The sequence below is a fragment of the Rhagoletis zephyria genome, unplaced genomic scaffold (assembly GCF_001687245.7).
Source record: "Rhagoletis zephyria isolate East Lansing unplaced genomic scaffold, Rhagoletis_zephyria_1.1 Rzeph_scaffold_00204, whole genome shotgun sequence".
NCBI lineage: Eukaryota > Metazoa > Arthropoda > Insecta > Diptera > Tephritidae > Rhagoletis > Rhagoletis zephyria.
Window position 1 is genome coordinate 310004 of NW_016157288.1, and position 24588 is coordinate 334591.

Below are 24588 nucleotides of genomic sequence, written 5' to 3' on the forward strand. Positions count from 1 at the left end.
CTAACCAATTCTGAGTCAAAATGTTTATTTATCTTGTATGAAGCTTTATGTTACACATAACCCATTTGAAATTTCATATTTCAGTTTACATTAATAAAATTAAATGTTATTGCCTGAATGTACACGCCAAACTAAACACATGCAAAGATGCACGCTACATACTCAAACGGCGCACAACTTCGCCTAAAAGTCAGCTTCGTTTATAGTCCACTGCATTTGCTGAACGGTGGTGGTCAACGATAAATGGACAGGTAGTTGTCGTCAATAAAATTCCAAAAATTTTCATCAAAAATTTTAATCTGAATTTTACAAAAATTTGTTGGTTGGCAGTTTTATAGCCCATACCATTTTAGTAAAATAAATTGCAAGTTTCAAGAGTCTAAAAATGCCGAGTTTAATATTTTTACAAGCTTTTATTTAACTTGCTCTGAATATATGTATGTAAGTATGTTTATAGGGGGCAAATCTTGCACTAAATTTTTGACCAACTTCCCGATGACCTAGAGACTAGAAACTTCACATTTGGCTTAGAACCCGATGACAATGCAATACGAAAGATGAGTTAATCCGATAGGAGGCGCAGGAGTCGAGATATTTGATAAACCCTTATTTATAGTAAGATTTTGTTCATATTTAGAACGTATGTTAGCTACATGAAGAGGAATAACTCCACTTAAAAATTTGCTGATAGGTGGCGCACGAGTAGGGATGCAAATTTTATGGAGTAACATCGTGTCATCAGGTTTGTTCCACACGAGCCCGCGGGTGCACAAAACAGCCCAGAAGGCGTTCCTCACGCTAGAAAGATGGGTAATAGAGAGCGAATACGTTCCACTTTAGGATCGTAAATGTCTTCTTCTTTGTGCACGAAACAGCCCGGACTTTTTTCCGGGCACAAATGTGCAAAAGGGCAATTTGAAATAACAGCTGCTGTTGTTTAAATCCGAAAGCAAATTCTATATAAAAAAGCGGAGCATACCACAGAATTTTCTGAAAATGTAGTTATTTGGTAATTTTATTAGCCATAGAAGATAAATACACGTAAAATCTTGTTTAGAGCTGATTTGTTGATTCCGGGCACGAAATGTGGTTTTTTGCGTTCCTCACGCTCTGGGCACTTTTGGCACGTGTTGACACTTCTGAGAGAGTAACTTATTTTTACGCTCTAATTACCGGAGCAGCCCGGAAAGCGTGTGGAACAAAGCTATCGGCGTTTCGATGCATCGGAAAAATGAACATCGATGCTAAAATACATCGCCAGAAAAACATCGATATATCGATGGCTTCCGATGTTTCAAAATTTGTTAGGTTGTAGTCACATTAATATGAAAATTTAATACTTTTCAATTCCACCTCTTTGCAATTCAATTTGAAAAATACTTACATATTACTTATTATTTACGAGAAAAAGGCATATTTTTAAACTGTGATAAATTAACCGGAATAAAGCTATTCTTATTCAAAAATGTCCAACGAATTCAAAACTGATTAGTACTTTCAAGAACATCTGCTGAGAAAGCCGTTCAAGTCGTTAAATTGAACGGATTCTATCGTGGCACGTTGTTGATAACTTTCTTAGCAATTGGAAACTTTCAATTATAACAGTAATTGCTGGTTGGGTCTTACTTCTCAAACATGGAAAATAATGATTTCATATTAAATATTACATAATAAATCTTGGTTGCTAAATTATCAACACCTTAATAACACGGCTTGTTTTTCAAGAAATATTTTCTTGAAAAAGTTATAACTAATTTGTAGGCCCGAGTAGGATCTTCATTCCTTTACCTAACATTAATGCAAAGGTCCCTTTAAGGATTTAGGATAAAAGAAAAGCCGCGCATACTCGCGCCAAAAAGAGTGGCGGCCATTTTTATTTCACTAGACCAACTTTAAGAGTTTTCCCAAATAACATAAAGTGTATTAAAATATTAAAAATTTATGTAATTTATTATATATTTAGCATCCTATCATTTATAAGATGCGTATTAACAAAGCTAAAGTAAATTTTCAAAAATTCAATAACGAATCCAGTATGGCGTCCAAGAATTAAAATATTACTGAAATTTAATGAAATTTGGTATTTAGAGGTTCTTAAATTCGCTCATTACAAATTTCAAAAGTTTGTGCAAATTCAAAATGCAAAATCTAATATGGCGTCCGAAATTTTCAAAAATTCATACCGAAGAACTTTATTTAAAAATGAGAAAACTGAAGTTTTGGAATTAAGAATTTCGTATAAAATAAAACAAAATCTTAAAAAACACTGTTGGGACCTAGATCAAATTGTTAGGGCTGAGCATATAGCAGACGGCCGCAACTATCCTTAATTTATAAATATAATTACTAGAGTCCGACCGGCCTTTTTTCGCCGATTCTTTGCAGATTATTTTGAATCTATTTTCATATGTTCAGGTGAAGTGACAGACAACAGCCAACATCAAAAAATATTTACAGACAGCTCACCAAGATGATTTTTTTTTTGGTTGAAGGTGTTTCACGTTTTTTCCATACAAAAGTATGTTCGACAATTTTCTTTTATATGGAGGACACTGCCAGCAGAAAAAATTGCTAAAAATTAACGAGGTTTTATTTATTGCACTGCATTCTACTAGAATTAAATGGCCTTCAAAACTGCATACTAAAATTCTGATTAAAAAGTTTGAAATTTTGGTGTAAATAAGCATAATTTTTCTCATTTTTGTACAAAGTTTGAAATCTGAATTTATATGTGGTGTTTTTTGTATACCAGCTTGTTATAAAAAAATAATAACCATTAAATAAACAAAAGACAAATGGCAAATGCTAAAACCGTTCAAAACATCGCAATTGTTTTATTTTGTGGACCACTATATATGTGTGCATTAGGGTGGTGCAAAAATGCATGTGAAAAAGTAAAGTCGGAATTTTTATGCTCTCATCCCCTAGGATTGTTCTAAACCGAAAAAAATATATCCCTTTTTTATTTTGAAATCAAAAAATATTTAGAGGTAGCTCAAAGCGCCCAAACTTTTTCACGTATTTTATATGGTGGAAAAACAAGTTTTCGTAGAAATGGTATAGAATTCTTAAAAATCAAAATTTTTCTATCGGAAAGTTCTGCTTATCTGCAGGAGACTTCCAATATTAATACCCAATGGTTTATTTAACCAGCAATTGCTCTTGTACGCTCTTGTAAAGTATTGTGCCGGAGCGGTTCAGTTCTGCGGCTCTCATTATCTTCTCTATCGTAATTTTACACAGCCGTATTAGTTTCGCGGGGATACCAAATTCAGGCANTCTCAGAGAGCAGGTGTGTGAGTCGAATGGCGAGTAAATTGGGCGTTAGTTGTGGTTGCAGCTTTTCGACGTTAAGCTTTCCTTGCATTGTTGGGCGCACATTTTTTGCTGCACAGAGGCGGGTGCGTATCTTGGCTACAAGATAGTGGTCCGAGTCGATGTTTAGCCCTCGGAGTGTACATACGTCTAAAAAGCTTGAAGCATGCCTTCCGTCTATCACAACATGATCGATTTGGCTTTTCGTTTTTCGCTCTGGAGACAGCCATGTAGCTTGGTGGATGTTCTTATGCNAGCCCTCGGAGTGTACATACGTCTAAAAAGCTTGAAGCATGCCTTCCGTCTATCACAACATGATCGATTTGGCTTTTCGTTTTTCGCTCTGGAGACAGCCATGTAGCTTGGTGGATGTTCTTATGCTGGAACCTACATATTACCATGCTTCGGGCCCCGGCGAAGTCGATCAGCCTCAGTGCGTTGTCGGACATTTCGTCGTGGAGGCTGAATTTTTCTTGGCATTAAAGTCGCCAAGCACGATTTTGACATCGTGTCGGGGCAGCGCTCATATGTACGTTCCAAGCGCTCATAGAAGAGATTCCAGAAAAAGGGGGTCTCATCCGAGGCTTTTTAGAGTTTTTCCTTGGGCGGGGTTTTAACGTGGCGGCACGCAAACCCAGCGCACGCGAAGTTTTACGCCTTCCCACTTTAGCTCGCTCCCAAACNTAAACTAGCAACTTCTTGCTGGTTTTGCGTTTTCGTACTTTCTTGGATATTTCTCTCATTGNCAGAAAAAGGGGGTCTCATCCGAGGCTTTTTAGAGTTTTTCCTTGGGCGGGGTTTTAACGTGGCGGCACGCAAACCCAGCGCACGCGAAGTTTTACGCCTTCCCACTTTAGCTCGCTCCCAAACGGGTGTTTGGTTGCTACCCAGAGGATACGTGGATATAAATATCCGGACGTTGTGAGCTGCGATTTGAACCGTACGCACAAGAATCGCTTCTGGCCACTCCCAGGTGAATGGNAATAATTTGAAGCTCTCCCGTGTTGTTACGCGCTCGATTCAGTGCTCTCTTTCAAATTTTCTGGGTTATTATCACAGCCATGGTTGCCACAATTGGTAACTTTCTACCAAAATTGGTAACTTTTAAACGATTTGGTAACTTGGTAACTTTTATNTTCTTACCCAGAGGATACGTGGATATAAATATCCTGACGTTGTGAGCTGCGATTTGAAGCGTACGCACAAGAATCGCTTCTGGCCACTCCCAGGTGAATGGCAGTCAAAAGTTTTCCACTTCTGCGCACGGAACCATNCTTTGCCTGTGCGTAATTATAAAAACACTTCGAGTTTCAGTGGCAGCACTACTGACACTTCTACAAATTTACTTCGATAAAATTAGAGTNGTTAATACAACATGCAAAAAGTGTTGAAAGAAGAACAACACAAACTATCCCGTTATTAGTGCTGCAAAATTATCGATAGTGGCACCATAGACGGTTTTCGATAGTTTTATAGAAAACCACCGATAATATAGATGCTTAATAAAGGGGACCCGTTAAACGGAAAAGGGGTATTTATTNAAAAATTGTAAATTTAAAAAAACCGAAAAAATAGCTCGAAATTTCCACTTTTTTGTATGCCGGTGTTATTATTCCGTGAGTCGCAGGTTCAAATATCGGCACATTCCGAACGAAAAATGACACTGAAGATGGCACAACGCCGAAACCGGTTTGTCTCCAAACCNAGACGGTTTTCGATAGTTTTATAGAAAACCACCGATAATATAGATGCTTAATAAAGGGGACCCGTTAAACGGAAAAGGGGTATTTATTTATTTACGTACATTTATTATATGGAACGGATAGAAAAAAGCTAAGAAAATACAACTTTTAATTTATTTTCAAACTAATAGTTCATNTTAATAATTGTCAATAGCAATTTTAGTCTTGATAATTTATCAAGAAAATAGATTTAAACTTCTTTGCTAGAACTGGGAGTTTTTGATAAATAATCGAAAATTGACAATTNGGGGGTAATTTCTCATGTTATGTATCGGCCATAAGAATCGGCAACGGACGTTTTTGGCAGATTCTTGAATGAGGTAATAGGTTTGTATAGTAACTTCTCCAGTAAAAAAATTGCAGCGAGAGCGTAAAAGCAAAATAGAGCGTAAAATTGAGATNTACAGAATCGGGCTGTAAGTATATACACATTTGTTATGAAATATATCAGATTTGTCAGTTGATCAGTGTTGATCAGTGTATTTTTTCTCAGTGAAGATTTTGGTATTGAAGATTTGGTAACTTTTGGTAACTTTTCTTAAGAGGTTTTTTGTAGAAAAAAATTTTGGCGAGTGGCAACCATGATCACAGCACACGGCAGTGCGCGCGAGTGACGAAAGCAGCCACAGTAGCATGCTGAAATGACTNTGAAGAGAAAACTAGAAGAAAAAGTTACTGAACACAAAACTAGTAAAAACTTTCGACTTCTGTCAACCTTCCACTATTTATAATTCAATTTTAAACTCTTTGCTTTACATACACACAGTACATCATTAATATTTTGTTTTCCACTCATTTTACTTTTGTTTGTGCTAAACCAATTNATCCAGACGTCCAATCGACATGTTTGAGATATCGCTGGAAAGGTCTTGCAGAGTGTGTCCAGAAGTATTCAAGCTTCATAAGCGATTAACCGGATTCTTAAAAATTAGGCTAAAGTTTTGCGAAACAAAAAACGTTTTTTTGCTTTTGCCGGTTTAAGGGGGCATGTGGGTACACCCGACACATTTAATATTATTCTATAGGCCAATACCTTTCAAACGATACCTTATATATTAAGTTCCGGCTACTAGTTAGAAAGATATAGAGGTTAATGTGTTTTGGTTCGTGTCTCCACCACGAAATGCTTTGGTATGTATGCGGCGTCTGTACGTACCTTCATTTACTTTTTTTTCCAAACTTTCTCGAATTAAGGTACAAAAAAACTAAGAAGTTCCTAAGTTTTGTTCCACGATGTTTTGATTCGTATGTCTTTGTGGGCGTGGCTACTGTCTGAAATTCGAAAAAAAGCAATTTTTTAAGTTTCCACAAATCTAGCCCAAAACCTTAGCTCTCATCTGGTATATAGCTTATATCTGGGAAAACTCTTGTTGTGGAGATATTGCGATTCAAATTGAAAAAATGTCGCTCTAAAAAGGGTCAAATGGTTAAAAATTAACATATCCGTCTAATTTGGTTACTTTAAGATATAAAAATAATATATCCAGTTCCCCGAAAAAATGCCCATTCCCCGATTGCCACTTAAACCGAAATTCCCTGCAAATCGGGGAATTTCCCGCGAGTTGACAAATTGAAGGATGCAGCTGTACTAATCACTTCGTACATGACTTGGAAACCACAATTTAGAGTTTTTTTTCAGTCACATGCCGAAATTGTAACATTTTTTACCATTTTAATTGCAGGTATGTACACAGTATTTAACTATGCTACATGGGTTTATCACCCGCACTTAACCTACCTGGAAAGACGCGTACAATATTACCTACAGTTATACATAAATATGTATGTATGAATGCATTTAGTTCACCCAATGTGCCGCTACTACTTACATACGTATGTATAAATTGCTACTGAGCAAAACTACTTGAGAAAAAAGCATTAGTTTAATAGCACGAGTGCAACACCGTACACGTGATAGAAGTAAAACTTCTTAAAAAAGCACATGTGTGCGCCCCACACCCTGTAGAAATCTTAACGAAAATAAACTACGAGACAATCAGACGAATACAGTTGTTTATTGTATCCAAAGTTTGTACCAAGTTGATAAGTTTTTATCATGTCTCATAATTGTTTTTTTTTTATTAATTTTTTCGAATACAAAGTATATGATCATTCTTTTTCGCTTTATTCCGTATTCGAAAAATTATATGTTTCAATGGACACATCGATTTACATAATTTAGATTTAGATAATATTTTTAGTAATTTATTTGTGAAAAATAAAACATTTAGATTATTTGTTGAATTTTCGTCGATTTTAAATTTGCTACCCCAAAATAATTGATATCAAATAAAACACCTCTTTGAGGTAAAATTTTTGAGTGCCGAAAGCTGAACTAGAAACACAAAATTTATGATATCAATTTCGTGAAGAAAATTACACGCATTTTTTAACTGCTTTTGAAACGTACGGAAAATATTTTATTATTTATTGCGAAATTCCGTCTACTGCTAGAAACACAAAATAAAAAACAGAACTTTTGCAATGATTCGTATGAATAAAAAAGATTTCGCGTACGGCTGTATGGAAACACCCATATGTATGTATGTGGACATATGAATAACGACCGCTTAAAATCGATCTCAAATTTGTACTTTCGCTGTAGAATGTTATCTAGTTTGACTATTGTCAATGAAATCGAATGCTTTGTACTGCATGCGCTCCACGTTTTTCGTTTTCAATGTCATTAATTGCACTGGTCTACAAGGGTTTTGCGAATAAGACGGGACCTGGTGTTTCCGAACGGATTTTTCGTGCTGAACACGAATCTGGGGTCCAAAACTTCCCATCACGTCACGTTTTCGAGAAAAAAGGGGTTGAAACCCCTAAAAACAGCGTTTTTGGCCATTTTTGAAAAATTGTAGAGCTGAACCCTGACGTGCTACAAACTTTGTATATGTCAGAAATTAAAGGCTAAATCGTGCCCTTTCGAATGAGCCCTATGCCGAATTAATCGCATGCACCCTTAGATCAGGGGGTGTATTTGTGTCTAGGAGTCCAATTTTTATATCCACCATATTCGACCCGTCATCTTAAATTTTTAAAATCTAACTGCAGATTCGTAATCAGCGACTTTTAATATAGTTAAAACCTTGGCATTATTAATTTTCTATGATCGTTTAAGATTAAATTCTTTCTGTGATCAATTTTTCCTGCACCCCTAAACACAAATACACCCCCTGCTTTAAGGGTGCACGCGATCAATTCGGCATAGGGCTCATTCGAAAGGGCACGGTTTAGCCTTTAATTTCTGATATATGCAAAATTTGTACCACGTCAGGGTTCAGCTCTATAATTTTTCGAAAATGGCCAAAAACGCTGTTTTTAGGGGTTTCAACCCCTTTTTTCTCGAAAACGTGACGTGATGGGACATTTTTGACCCCGGATTCGTGTTCAGCACGAAAAATCCGTTCAGAAACACCAGGTCCCGTCTTATTCGCAGAAAAAAAGTTGAAATTTGTAGACCAGTGTTGTTTATAATGACTTTTGCTAAAATTTTAAAATCAAAAGTTATCAAAACAAATTCTGTGGGACTGAAAAATATTCAACTTTTTAGTCCATTTATAAAAGCGTTGTATATTCAAGTTTTTTTTTTATTTTATTTATCTTCAATCAGTACGCTAATGTCCTGATTTTTCAAAATTTGTACTAATTTGTACTGAATTTTCAATTCAAACAACATACTTTAGGATTTTCTTAAGGTTTTTACATCAGGTTGGAACTTCCTTAAACTGTACTGTACAAAGTAAGAAGAAAATAATTTAATTATAATTGACATGTTTCAGATAATGTTTGATATGCCTAAGAAATTAATACAACAAAAAGTTCAATCGTATTATGGGTATATCGCCGGGTCGTTACATTGCAGTTGCGATAATATAATGGAGCTTAAATTATTAAAAAGGCTGACTCTTTTTATCGAGTGTTAGTTATCTCGAAAATAACTTTCAGTTTAATAACAACAAATATGAATATTCGAATGGCTTTTGCCTATAACTTACGATTATTTTTTCACAATTTGCTGATATTGTAAAAGAGTTTTGCATACAAGACATAGAGTAAGATACTCTTTTCAGAGAATTTTTAGTCTTTCAAAGTTTTTGCGTAGTTGAAAAAATTAATATGGCTTAAAGTAGAAAGGAAATATAGATGAAGTCCTTAAATAGTGGTACTTTCCCACAGTTTTTTTTCAATACCACACTCCAACGAAGGAACTAAGAGTATAGGGTTTGCTTCCTGGCGCAAAGAGAAACCCGCCTCTATTTATGTAATTAAAATTAAAACTTTTCAAATTAAAAGTAATATTTAAATGAAATGTATAGAGTTCTTTGACTATTTAAACACTGAAGATGGAAATGATCTCATTATTGCTATTTAAAAATGTCAATTTCACGAAAGCAATTTAAGTGAAAAATGATTTTAGTTTTTTGAACTTTATAGGGAAATTGACAAAAAATAAAAAATCATTTTCCATTTAAATTTTTGGGGAAACCGGCTGTTACATTCATAATTTTGCTTTAAATAAAAATGTACTGAAAAGTACTGATTTTTTTAGCGTGAAAAAGTCTAACGTACTGATGTCGCGCATAAAAAATCTGGCAACCCTATTTTTTGAGCACATTTTAAATGCTTTTCTGTTTGAAATAAAATAAATATTGTATTACATCCCGATTTGTTGGTAGCTCGTTGCTGAACAGATTCTTCCATGATAAAAACAATACAAGGTAAAACCATTGAGAGACAGTCTGACGTTTGCCAGCAATATACTTTTAAAATTCAAGACTCAAACTCACACATTCCAATTTTCAATCTCAACAACAATTGTGAACAATTTAAGTTTTTTATTTTCAATTTTATATGATTTTAAACATGGTACAATTATTCACAGGTATTGTCTTCCCGGAAAGTTTTGCTTCACATCGAAATTCGTGCTCTCTTATTTTCATTTTGATGAGTAGTTAAATGCTGATTCTGCTTTATGTTTTTTTGTTTTATGTTTTTTTGTTTTATGTTATTATTATTATTATTATTATTAATTTTTATAATTTTCAAAACAAAAGAAAAAACGTTTGAAATAAAGTGAACAATAAAAATTTTGGATTTGTTTACTAAGCAAAAGTTTATTTTTCGGCTTTTGCTAATTAAATAAGTTCTCGGCAATAAGTTTTGTTTAAAAAAATAAGTGTACATATGTAGTCTGCATAAAAATACTTAAAAATGTTATCAACTCAATCGTAATAATAACATTTTTGATGATGTTTCTTAACTTTTTTCAAAGATTGATTTACGAAAACTTGAATAACTGGGCCATAACTATTCCGATTTAGACTTATGGAGTATTAGTAGAAAGGTATTTTCTCACTCTTTATTTCTGTGCAAAGAACTCGTTCAGGTCCCTTTTTTTCAAATACCAATACATCTTAATTCAACTTGGAATGACACTGTTCATCCTACCTTTCTCTTTCATCCTTTGAATGAGTTTATTAAAAAAGGAATAAAAAGGGTGGAAAAATACCTTTCCAATGATACCTCACAAGTCTAAATCGGTATAGTTTAGGTTCAGTTATTCAAGCTTTTCTTATACCAATCTTTGAATAAAGTTAAAAAACAGCATCAAAAATCTCATTATTACGATTCCGTTTAATTTTTTTTTTATTTTTATGCAAATTTCTTAAGCTTAGACCGTTTTACCATTTCAGGGGATTATCTCAAAAAAAAAATCTTTAAGAAACTATTTTTATTGATAAAAGACTCCATTTTTGGAGATATTTTCAAATCGGTCCAGGTCACGTAAACCTTAATATTTTTCCGAAATGGTTTGGTAGAAGTCTTAAAATATAATAGATTTTATAATTCCAATGGCAACACAGTACCGATTTTTTTTTGTATGGGGAGTGATGCAGTCTAATGTACATATGTACATATATACTTTCAAATAATTTTAGTATATAAATACTTTACTTACATCCGGGTTGTATTCCTTTGGCTCGAATTGTGCGATACGGTTGCCTTGCACCTGGATCAAACTTTCCATACATAGTTCTGTCCATTTTGGCTGTAGTTTTGTTTTATGCGCATAAGATAATAGATAAAGAATAACTTATAAGAGTGTGTATATTTATGTGCACTCAAAAATGTTTACACGTGGAATTATTTTTGTAGTCTGTCCTTTCTTTGATTTCGAAATAGGTTTGCGAATCACTTTTACATGCCATTGAGCAATTATGACAGGTTATAGACGCTTAAATGTAAATCTAAATCAAACAAGTAAGAAAGTCTTAGTTCGCGTGGATCCGAACATTAAATACCTTGCGCAAGTATTAAATATATGACTTTAACCTTTCCGAAAGCTACCGCTGCATGGTAATCAATTTTGAGTAAATTAGAGTCCTTAAATTACGAAATATTGATGTTTCAAGCAGTTCTGAAATTTACCGTTATATAAAAAGCGGCCTCAATTTTAGTCCGATTTCAATAATTTTCAACATTTTGCTTTAATGTGGCAAGCACAATAACCACCCCGAGTTTGGTACAAATTGGTATAACGGTTACCGAGATACATATATGTGATCATAAGTGGGCGGTGCCATGCCCATTTTCCAAAATTTTATCAGAAACGTATTTCTTGGTAAACTTTATTTACTGATTTGTCGAAGATTTTGTATTTCTCTAAATTACCGTTATATGGGATGTGGGCGCGGTTATTGTCCGATTTTAAAAATTTTCGGCCATTTGGTATGCTGAGCCAAGGCCAACAACTGTGCCAAGTTTGGAAGAAATTGGTGCAGCGGTTATCAAGATATACACATGTAACCATAAGTGGGCGTGGCTACGCCTATTTTCCAAAAATTTATAATATTCTTATTTTTAGTCTAAAATTTATTGTAAATAAAAATTTTGAGTGAATAATCTTCAGTAGTTACTAATCGCAGTTTTCGTATTTTTGAAAATGGAAACCTACATACCAAATTTCGTTGAGATATCTCAATTTTGCTCGTGTTATCATGTACACGGACTGACGGACAGACGGAAGGACAGACAGGCATGGCTTAATCGACTTCTCTATTCATTCTGAGTCTTTATGTATACATTTGTCTATATCTAGCTTGATTCGTTTTGGCTGTTACAAACAACCGTTATGTGAACAAATTTGATATACCCTGGTGCACAAGTGCGCTCGGGTATAAAAATATGTATTCATCCCGTAAATAACAACTAGCAAGTGCGGTAAGGATAAATCCCTATCAAAAACCACTGACTTGGCGTGCCTGAGTTGTATGTTTGTGTATGTCGCAATCGATTCTATGATCTGTTGGCCGTTGGCGGCCGGTTGATCAAAGATGTATGACATCTGTTAATCGGTTCTTTCCGAACTCACCGAATGTTGGATATTTTTAACATATTCACGCATAGTATGTATATGCAGGTTTTTTGTATACATAGATGTATAGTATATATGCAGTAATCGCTACCTAAAGGTGCCAAGTCCACTGTTTTTCCAAACTTTAGTTTTTGATGCAGAGTGACATATGCATAATGCGAAACTACATCGATTTTTTGTCTCTCTTGAATAATTAAAAAAAATGGACTTAGCACCTTTTCATCTTTAGGTACCGATATATGAAATTGCATGCATGTGGGCGAATCTAAAAAACAGGTAACCTTTGTGTTATTTAGCTTTATTTTCACTGTTGTAAACTAAATCCAGCTGGTTGCTTTTGGATATAACTCATTGACGTATACTTGAAGCCGCAAAAAAAATTTGGATCAATTTGCTGCATAACTTTTGAATTATAGGTGTTTAAATTAAAAAAAAATAATGAAAACAAGTTAATTTTTATGTAATTTATAAGAGGGGCACAATTAATTATGTCATAACTTTTGAAGCACACCATATTCTGATTTGAAGTTAAATGGGCATTTAGCACTTATGTGTACACTTCATATGTAGTAGGTAAGAAAAGTGTGCCTTAAAAAATAACGATATGGCAAGTAACTTAAAGTCTGTAACTCTACATTTCACAATTTTCAAACTTTTGGTGTATCGCGTATCCTGTACCTATTTTTTAGATTTGCCCATATGTGTGAAATAAGAAAAAATTCAGAATCTTATACAGTTTCGATTTTCGGTTAATAAATAAAAACATTTTAGACACCCAACCGAGTCACTTGCCGGCGACAAGTAAAAACATTAGTTGCGTTCCCTAACTCGCAAGAAGTTACAAGAATTTGCAGGAATTTGCCAGAAAGCGTTCACGTACTCGGTTCTCTGGCTTCTTTTGCCTTTTGACCGGTTTTAACACAGAAAAGTTGTGGAACGCAACTATTTATGTATAATACATATGTACGTGCTATGGCAGAAGCATGAAAACATTAGGGTAGTCCAGAAATACCCAATAAAATCGACTTTTTGAATTTTTCCCGCTGGCACCCCAGAACTGAAGAATATCGAAAATAAGCAGACCTGTCTTTTTTTTAATCGGATAGTTTTTAATCAGCGACCGGGGGCTTTGAAGCTCTCCATATATTTTAAACGGAGAAAATACATTTTTTCGTAGAATTGCTATAAAATCTTTAAAAATAAATATTTTTAACGAATAAAGGTATTTCCCCTCAGAAGTGTTCAAAAAATAAAATTATGATATATATCTAGCGTTAAAAAGTTACTAAATAATTTTTCATGATGTGCGATGTGGTTACGAGCACGTAAAATAAGACATTTTTTATATATAAAAGAAATAAGATTATAGGTTATAGTACGTATTGGCAAAAATTCAGAGGTAAATATCGACGGTACTTTGGCAAAACCTCGTACCTGAAAATACTCTCAAACAACACTGTCTAACAAAAAAAAACTCTATTAATCACAGAAAATCATTTTTAATAACTGTTGTGCTGAATATTAAAGAATAAGTACTTTTTAATTTATTAAGAATAATATATAATGAATCGTAGTATTTTAAGGTCTCTTTTGAACTGATTTTCCGATATTAATGCGATTTTATAGCATTTATACAAAAAGTTTATTTTACCAATATAAAATATATGGACAACTTCAAAGCCCCGGCGACACGGTTAAACATAAGCCGATTTCAAAATATAAAAAAACGGGTCTTCTTATTTTCGATATTTTTCGGTTCTGGGGGATGGCTAGAAAAAACTTTGAACCAGTCTAATATATGTATGTATGTATGAACATATGTACGTATTTACGTCAGGTGTGAGAGTGAGTATATTTATTCCGCTGCTGTTAAACATACAGCCAGGCAAGCTGCCAAACAACTTGGAACAATATGCAGTTAGAATAGCAATCGTAATCTCATGAATCTGATACAACATTGCAAGCGGGCAGTTAGCCAAGCAGCTGGCGTCGCTGCCACCGGTGCTAGCGGTAAAAAAACACCAATAACTCACATAACTTTTTGACTTTGTTAATTGATGTATACATATGTAAACTTATTTGGTACATACAGTTGCGGTCAAAATAATAGCACCAAAACTTCTGTTTATTTTTTAATTTTTAATAATTTTCATTTAAATTATAGTTCGATTGACAACAGAAACCACACATATGAAAGGTTCAAAGCTTGCACAAAGTTCACAAAAATTAATCAAGTCGCTAAATGCTACCGTTATTTTAAAAATACATTTTGGTGATGCGTTATACGGCAAAAAAATCCTAAACGGTAATTTTTAGCGACTTGAGACTGGCACTTTATTATACTAAAATGAATGGGGTCATAAAACTGCTTACTCGAAAATAATAAAGTTTGAAATATGGACGGTACTTTTTGAAATTTGTGTAATATTACAGCCAAAATGCGTCATTTGGGCGAGAAACCTGAAATGCGAAGCCAAATCAGGCTTTTCTCTATACAAATTCACAATTTAAAAATTACGCATTCAATCAAAATTACGAAGCAAAAGCGTTCTAATTGCTCACTCAAAACAAAGGCTCTCCAAAAACTTTTATTTGCTTTTGACATTTTGAATTTTTCAAATCAAAACAAACTCAACGTAATAAATAAATCTTTGATATTTGGGTATAAAAATTGTTAATTTACGCATAAAAAATTTGCACATTTTTACCTCACTTTTATTTGCTTGGGATGCAACTATGTAATAATGATGCGCCTAAAAGATGCAGCAATTCCCATTCTCAAGTTACCTAATGACAGTATGAATGAAAACTGCTTTTGTATTTTTTGCACGTTCCCTTTTAAAAAAGTCTTCGAAAAACCTCGTGCGATTACACGATGGCTTTTTCTTTGCGGCGTTTCTTGCGTTTTTTTTACATTTAAGCTTAAGCTTTTCTTTGGCCAACTCTTTCGTCCTCATTTTTAAAGCGGAGCGAATCGCGAACTCAAAGTAAAAATACCAAAAAGTGAATTCGATAAAAGCGAAACGTCAAAAAAAACCCTCGATTTCGCTCACCGTGCGTGCTTGCCTACCCTGCTGACTTCTAAACACTTTTTACGTATAAGCTCAAAACGCAAGACTTTCCACCCAGGGTGAAAATTCATCGTGTAAATTGACTCTAACAGGCTAACCTATTATTCGTGGCTTGCGTTTTGGTACGCACGCCGTCGAATTTGTTTTTTTGCGTCACCCGAAATTGGCTTGCGTGCGTTTGCATTCGTTTTCTTTGATCGAAACGTCAAATCAAAATGTCACGCAGTACAATGATTGGCAATTGAGTTAGCTTCATACGCAAGCCGTTCAATTTCAATACAAGTTGTATGTGCATGAGAAATGTTTGACAGTAAATTGGCAACGCGCGTGAATAGTAGGTTAACCTGTAATTGGTGATGGTGTGGCAAGGTCACATTTCATAAACAGATTTTACTCCCTTTTTAGCAAGAAGAAATTGCATAATACAAAAATTTTAAGTAAGCAAATGCAAATAAATTAAAGAAAACGCTTCTCAGTAAAATACAAAGGAAGAAAATTATAAAAAACGACTGCGTCGAGGTTGAGTCACAGTATATATAGTAATAAACCTTTTTGAGTACTCCTCGGGGGTAAAATCTGATCAGGGTTGATAATGAGAAGGAGCATGCATTTTTTTCATTCAGAGATGTATACAAAATTACTGTGGTATGAAAGGGAGAAACAACCGTACTATGGCAGAGTGGCACAAGTCATGTCTGTGTAATAATGACCGAAATTAATTGCAAAAGTGTAAAAATATTGCAAATTGTTGTTTATTATAATAGCTTGTTATATTACACTGTACATGATAATGAACTGTTAAATGGTGAAAACGCTTATGAATTGTAGATCACTGAAACTTGGATGTGCTTAATGAACTGTCTGGGCGGATGCGCCGGTAGGCCGGGTTTGTATAACTATGCAAATCTTGTTTTTTATAATAAAGACTTAAATATATTCGGAAATTTAGAAATTTGCTACATAAATTCACAAAATTTACGTTTTTCATAAAAACATAATCTTATAATGGACCTTTTTTTAATTTTAAACTTACATTTAGGAGAACTCCATTCAGTGCTATAATTACGATTTGAGTTTTCCAGTTTATAAAACACAAGCGTTAATTACGAATTACATTACATTAAAGATGAATTTTATACTTAACCTACATTTTGTTCATAAATAAAACATAATTATGTATATTTTACCCTCGAAAAGAACTTTTCTAATCATGAGGCGAAATTCCCCACAGTAAGTGTTGCCGTGCGCGCAAAACGAAAACGCTGCACACAACCCAAAAGTACTCCTCGGGGACCAAATGGTGAAAAACTGCGAAAAGGTTTATTACTGTATATACTGTGGTTGAGTATCGGGCTTCATAAAAGGGGATGGCAGAGTAGCTCGCTTGCATTATATGTGGGGAACATAATGCAGAATCTGGAGTATTGCACAGGGAAGCTAAAGCGCCACGGAGACAATCAAAAAAATACGTCAAGCACTGCGTATGTGTGAGTGAGGTTCGCTCGTGTCTTACCCGCAAACGTTCAAATAAACGCGTCAATCACCACTTTGTATTAACGCAGCGTTCGTTTGTTGGCATGTTGTCATCGGATGAGTATTTATTGTTAATTATTATATCATTTGTAGCCTAATTTTATATGTTATATGTTATAAATTAATATTTATTACATTTCATATACATAGCTAGCATTAGTAATGCTCAATCCAACGTTAAACAATTTCTTTTTCTTATCCGCGCACTTGTTCACCACGACGGACAGAAGGCAAGTGAGCTTGTCTTTTGTCAAGCATAACGCGAGACGCTCAAATAAACAGTCATCAAATTCAAATATCAAAATTCTTTGATTTTCATCGAGCATAGACGACAGCGAGTCGGTATAGTGTATGTGTCGCCGACAAAGGCCGACGACACCAATACACTTGACCGTGGAAACACAATGCCGGCGAACGGCGAACTCACCACAGCGAAATTCCCGCTGTCAAAATTAGAACATCCGCCGCATATTAAATTGAACACGGCCAAAGCGAAATGCGAAGTTTGCTCGGCGACGTTTCGTGGCGATAGATTTATTTCTATCGCTCTGCTGGGCGATGGCGGCAGTACATGCCAAAAGTGGCCGTATGTTTTTTTTTTGCTTTCAAAGATTAAGAAGAAAATAGAATATAACACGAATTATTTTTGTTGGTTGAAAAATACAGTGATCGATTCGTTAAACTGGCTTAAAATAAAATAATTTATAATAATCCCCCCTTGCCTTATATTTATATTTGTTATCATTTCATCATTTCTAAATATGCTTTCGTTTTTCAAAATATGGTCAACTAAATTATAAGTGCGACGAAATGATATCAGCTGTTTTCAATACCGCTCTAATTCTGTTAAAGTAGACGAAATAACAGGGCGAACGGGGAACAACGGCATCGCCCAATTCGGCGAACTTCGCCGTTCGCCGGGTATTGTGTTTCAAGCATAAATCGTTGATAAAGATATTTGATCATCTCTGAGACGCCTAAAACGTTTTATTGCAAAATGTTAAAGCTTTTGGTGGTGGGATTTGTGATGTTTGTAAGAGCAAATAAGCAAGTCGCATGTGAACGCAGCTACAACTCTCATGTAATTTCAAAGAAAAATTCTTTACCATATAAATCAGTCGTGGACACCAACTTTCTCGTGGGCAAAGCTCTTTCAAGAGTTCTATAAATTTTATACAGAAAGCTCTTTTAAGCTTTACCCGCGCGCAAGCCGGTATGCACCACCAATGTAGATCATATTCAGTGCTGCCACAAAAAAAAAATTACCAAATTCCTCAAAAACAAATGAAAAATTCTCACAATCCGAACAAATTACAAATTATTTACAGGTACTTAGTATAAGCATTTATTACATTCTCCAATTCATTTGGTACATTTGTTCTTGCGGCTCAAACAAAGTATCACCGTTAATTTTTATGGTTTGATTTGTATATAATATTGCTGCAACTATATCAGTGCACAATCTGGTCCTCAAGTCAGTCCTTCAAATTTTTAAACTACTAAATATACGTTCTACTGAAACATTAGAAAGGGCTATATTAGTAAGGCAGATATAATTTTTTTTAATATTAAAACTTATATGAGCCTGAAGAATCTTTTAATTCAAAACCTTTTTTCCTATAATTTTCTGAATCTAATGAAGAATCAATGGCTGCGTTTCTTTATACATTCCGGATAATCTCATTTCACAGCCGGAATAAACAGAATGCGTTTGAAATATACGTTAACATCTCATCAGGAACGATCTAAAGAATAAGTAAACAAAAAAGTTTATTCCAAACCTTCAGAATGAATAAAGAAATGCAGCCAATATGAATATTCTTATAATCGAACAATGCGTGTTCTCTCCATTCGTTATCGAGATTTTTCAAGTTCAAAATATAACGATGGAATGAAAAAAATTATCAATAACATTTTGAACATTTAGCAGCAAATGCAGATGTGCTTAAGAGCGGAAAACACCACACAAGCGGCTTGACAAACCACGCGAAATATCCATTTTCTTAAAGCTATTTATGTTGTGCATGGGGGGTAAAGTGGTCCAAAAATGTACATATGTAAAAAAATAAGGTCGGATTTTTAATGCCGGCACCCCCTAGGATTGTTCTATATCGGAAAAAAATATACCCCTATTTTTTTATTTTGAAAAAAGGATAAAAAAAATAGGGAGTGCTGGGGGAAAAACAACTTTTCGTAGAAATAGTGTAGAATTCTTGAAAATCAACAGTTTTCGATCGGAAAACTTTTCTTATCTTCAGGAGATTCCCAGTAATAATTCGCAATTGTCTCTTTAACCATTTTTTCATAGTAACTATATTTTATATGTCCTCCAAAACCCCTAGAAAATGCAATGGAAAAATCTTTAATCATAAAAAATGGTTAAATAAATAATTGGATATTAATACTTGAAGTCTCCTGAAGAGAACCACAGTTTTCCGATTGAAAAATATTGATTTTTAAGAGTTTTATACCATTTCTACGAAAAATGGTTTTTTCTCCATATAAAATACATGGAAAACTTTGAGCGCTTTGAGCACCCCCTAAATATTTTTTAATTTCAAAATAGAAAAATAGGGGTATATTTTTTTTCGATATAGAACAATCCTAGGGGGTGCCGGCATTAAAATTCCAACTTAATTTTTTTGGACCACTCTAATGGGAGGGTTACGCAAGAGAGAAAAGTCGAAGAAAACCAAACTCTTTTACATTGTGAACCGGAAGAAACTAAAATTCTTTGATCAAAATTCTTGAACGAGTCATGTTTGCATGGTGAATGGCAAAATTGGAAAAGTAGGTTTGAATAATGTTTGACAAGCCGCTTGTGGGATGTATTTCGCTCTTTATAAAACTTCGTGAAGCTTTTTGTTCAAAAATTTGCAGAGCGACTTAACAACTCTGTTGTGTAAAACATGGTTCCATTTGTTATCTGCAAATATATCGAGAGAAAATTCCTCAAAAATTCCTTAAAATAAAAATCCTAAAAAAATACTCAAGCGCACCCAAAATTCCTCACGTTTTGAGGAATCACTCACAAACTATACACACTGATCATATTGGAATAATCTTGATCCAAATCCCATCCCAGAAGTAATTACGATTTGGTCATAAGCCTCCAACGATTGATTTCGCGTGTTATTCTATTCGTTATATAGTTTTAAAATCAATTGAACTTTAGACTAAATAGATGAAAATAAAATTTTAGTTTAAAAACTAAAAACTCGCGTTTATTAAAATTTAGTTAAACTTTTAAAAACAGCCTAAAATAGGATTAAAATTTACAATAAAATTAGTTTTACCGGAAAAACAAAGCAAGGGGTGCTTTTTAGATTTTATAGTCCTGCATTGACAATATTCAATATTACTACACTGAAAATGAAAAGTTCAAAACAATTGGTATGAAGCGCAATTTAGATCTAGTGTTTGCGGAAATATCATAGTTCTTGCAAATACCGTTATATGGGAGGTGGGCGTGGTTATTGTCCGATTTTGCCTATTTTTAATACCGGCTTCCTTCTCGTTTCATTCTGAGAATTAACCGTAATACCGTTGTAATCAAGTGCTTTCGGGTGTAAATATAGAAGGACATTTGCATAGCCATACCGAGGCGTGATTGATGGAGTTGGGGGAGGCGCGACAAGGCTAGTGAGAAAAAAATGATTAGCCAAGACGACATTGTTTTCATCCAATCAGGCAAAGTTTTCACTGATCCGTGTCATTTATCTTCCGTTCCCAGAACTTTCTCAGAAAGTGCAGGCTGTTTTGCAATGGCAAAAACCCAAACCGATACACGGAGGTTCGAACTTTCATCACATGCTGTCCAGAAAAAGGTAGAGTGCAGAATTCATAGCCTATCAGGAGAAAAATCTGTGTTCTAATACGTATTATAAAACTAACAATTATATCTACTTATATGAACTCTGTAGGACACGTTGTCTGTACGTGACAACTTATAAAAAAATGTGTAAAAAAGCAAGAACGTAATTTGTTGTTGTTTTTTTCCACCTTAATACTGTCTTTGGTTCTTAGTTACAATTTTCTTCTAACACATGTATGGTCCTTGTTTAATAGTTTAGCTAAAATTTGAATGTAAATATATTATATTAAATATTATTTTTATTTTCGTTTTATATTATTTTTAATATTAAATATTTAATAATTTAATATTATTTAATGTTATATTTGATATAACAATTCACAAAATTAGTTGACTCGACCTGGCTGTTACGTGACGGTATTTCCTTTTTTCTAAATGGTTTGCATTTAATCAAAGACTAATGTGCAAGCTATAAAATAAAATTAAAAAATGACGTGTCTAATTAACGTATCTAAGACTATACTTCTTAAAGCTTAAACTCGGACTTAATCCGGATCAACTGCAGTTAATTCACGAGTTTATCCGGATCAACGCTGCCGTCTGTTTATGCTTTTACAATAACAGAAAATTAGTTGAATTTGTCTATACGTGACGATGGAATGCTCCTATAAAAGGTTATTTTTTTGTTAAGAGTTCTTGAATGCCTGTTAAAGGTATCGTTGAGAACCGAAGTTTGAGGTTTTGAGAAATATAGAGTTCTAAAGTTTATCTTAATTTGTTTTCAAGCTAAATATTTATTGGGTATAACTCGCGTATGTACATTAGGGTGATCCAAAATAAGTATTTATTGCTCTCACCCCCTAGGATTGTTCTATATCGAAAAAATATACCCGTATTTTTTTATTTTGAAACCAAAAGAAATTTAGAGGTGGTCACAGTTTTCCATGTATGTTATATGGGGAAAAAACAACTTTTCGTGGAAATGGTACTCAGCTGTTACTAAGTTGAATGTGGCTAAATGCATTTTCAAAATTAAATCTAACGCAGTTGGAGAGGATGGCATACCTGTTCGGTTTATAAAGTTGATTCTCCCTTATATTATAAGCCCTTTAACACCTAACTATAATTAACCACTGCGTTACCACATCCTGCTTTCCCGATCCGTGAAAAATCGCTTGTGTTTGTCCGGAGTGTTCTTCCCTCATTATCAAAAGTGTTTGTGTCGCTCATGGCAGAACAAATCTCCTCACACATTTCTGAAGATAATCTTTTGTCTCCTCTTTAGTCTGGGTTTAGAGCGGGGCACGGATGCTCAACTTCAATGATTAAAAGACACAAGTTTCTTTTGACAAAGGTAAATTATCTCTTTTATGTTTGTTTGATTTTTCTAAAGCGTTTGTCTCAGTTGACCATTCACTGCTTTGCTCCAAGCTCGAATTTTATTTCGGTTTTGGTGATTCAGCTTTATCGCTTATGAAGAGCTACTTAAATTGCCCGTCTCAACGAGTGAAAATTGAGTCGGTAACCTCGCAAATTGAGCCCTTGAAAAGTGGTGTTCCCCAAGCATCTATCTTAGGTCCTTTGCTATTTAGTACCTTTGTAAATGACATTTTCTTAACGTGTAACTTTGCAACAATGCATGCGTATGCTGACGATATTCAGCTTTATTTATCTGGTTCCTTTGAAGACATAGGTACGGTTGTTGCTAATTTGATATGATGGAACATTTGCAAACTTGAATTTGTCTCTACAAGGAGAGAATAAAAATGTTTTTGATTTGTCGCAAGTTATTTTAAGTTTTGAAGCTAAACTACGTCTTTTTTTCATGATCTCAAAAAAGAATATTTCATCATTTTTCATCATTTTGAAAAAGATTTGCCGATTTGAAATCATTTAAATGTACATTTGCATACTTCATAAGCCCTATTTATGTAACATAATTGAGGATGAATTTACAATATCCGAAATACTCCTTTTTAAGAAAAGCGAAAGAAGAAAAGTAGGAGTTTTTGGAATTAAAAGGAGATACTGGAAATGCAACACAAAGCCTTGGTATTGCTTGAATTCCGGCAACAAGTACCAGATTTAAAATATCCGTCGCTGAAAACAGCTCGTGCCGTATATTTTCACTTTTTGGTACAACGTATAACTGAGTCTTTGTACTCTACAATGAAATTCGTAAAGTCAAAATGCCGTTCACAATTAGTGCGTACCTGATAATAGTTGCTTTCGCATGCCTGTTAAATATTGAAAATTACCAAAAACTATCAGCTTTTTGCAATCGCGTGCGCAAAAAACTTGCAATGTAGGGGAAATTGAGAGAGTAAAGTGACATTTCATTTTGAGAGGAAACTGTTAGTTTCTGCTCGAAAAATTTTTGCCAACAGCAATTTGTCAACAACTGATCGAAAACAGCTGGTTGGAATTTACGCAAATCCCTAAATTGAATTTGATGGTTTGAAAGTTAAAATTGTAAAATGCGACTAATTAAACTTTTAAGAAGTAAGTAATTATTCACTGAGCCAAAAGCACAATGGTTTTTTCAACCACGTTATGGTTTGGTTTTTTCATGGTCAATAAGCCGATTGTAAGAAATGTGATTCAAGTTGAACATTCGCTTGCTGTTATTTCTTGGCTTCCAGCAGTACGAATGTCGTCAGCGCGATACATATTTTTTATTTTTTTTCTGTTTTTGGTTTTTCTTAATTACGAAAAACCAAATCAAACGACGAAGAAAATTGATTCAACTTGAACATTTGAAGACACATTTATAGAGCAGCTGTAGCTGAGTGTGTAGAGGTGCTTGGTGTTCTTTGATAATCCCGTCAGAGGCAACATGTTAAAATGATAATAAAAATTTTTGTTTTGTATCTCCGAATTATGAAGAAGCATCAGTGAAGTGAAGAACATAAACGTATTCAAACGAAAAATCGCCAACCAAAGGTTTGGTTAATGTAAACAAAATTGTGGTTAATATTACCAAATCATTGTTGAAAATAACAACCAAGACATTGTTAATATTAACCAAAAATCACGTTGATTCCTTTTCAAGTTTGAATTTGATAAAATAACCATTTTTTTTGTTGATTTTTCTCTCAGTGTTCGTTTAGTCAGTGAACTGTGTCTGCAAATTTTCCGTTCGCGTACTATTTTGGGTATATTTGTCTTGTGAGAGAACAGATGACATTTCGCCGGAATTTTGCTGTTGGACATTTTTTACGGGAGTTTTTAAACGAACGTACCTATTGACTAACCAACATTTAACAGAACGGTTACGAGCGGTTTTAACTGACGTAAAACCTGATTTTGAAAATTTGGCCAAAGAGATCTTCTGAATTTTCCTTAATATTTATCTCACGTACATTAGAATAATAATAAAATTAATGCTTTGCATTTCTAATAATAATTTTATGTAAAAATAAATTTTTTTTTATCTGGCTCTTTGTAGCATTTAGAATTTAGATGTGGCTCTTTTCAGCCTCGGCCTTGCCCACCCCTGATATAATCTCTATCTCCCGCTGCACAGTGGTCAATAAATGGAATTTAATCTTCCTAATTCACTTGAGCCTTCATTTCTCAACCAATTTGATTAATTATATTTTTTTAAATGAAAGCTAATAAAATTTTCTAGAGACTAGTTGAGCCCAATTTTTAATTTTTTCATATTAAATTTTTTAGTGCAAAGTGCAGAAAAAGTGCTAATTTTGAAGAAGATCGATTCTCCTGTTCCAG

General features: G+C 34.1%; 1 protein-coding gene across 4 annotated transcripts in view; it reads right to left on the reverse strand.

Annotated features, from left to right (window-relative positions):
• The window catches only part of Pax (paxillin), a 338966-nt gene that overhangs the window by 276836 nt on the left and 37542 nt on the right, over positions 1-24588 (reverse strand). For 2 of the 4 annotated variants that reach the window (XM_017609224.1, XM_017609229.1), the window contains exon 2: positions 11023-11112. The exons of 1 other annotated variant lie outside the window; for it this stretch is intronic. In XM_017609224.1, the coding sequence (XP_017464713.1) occupies positions 11023-11112 (90 nt within the window). Of the gene's footprint in view, positions 1-11022; positions 11312-24588 lie in introns of all 4 variants that reach the window. One more of the 4 variants, XM_017609226.1, reaches the window with a different exon arrangement.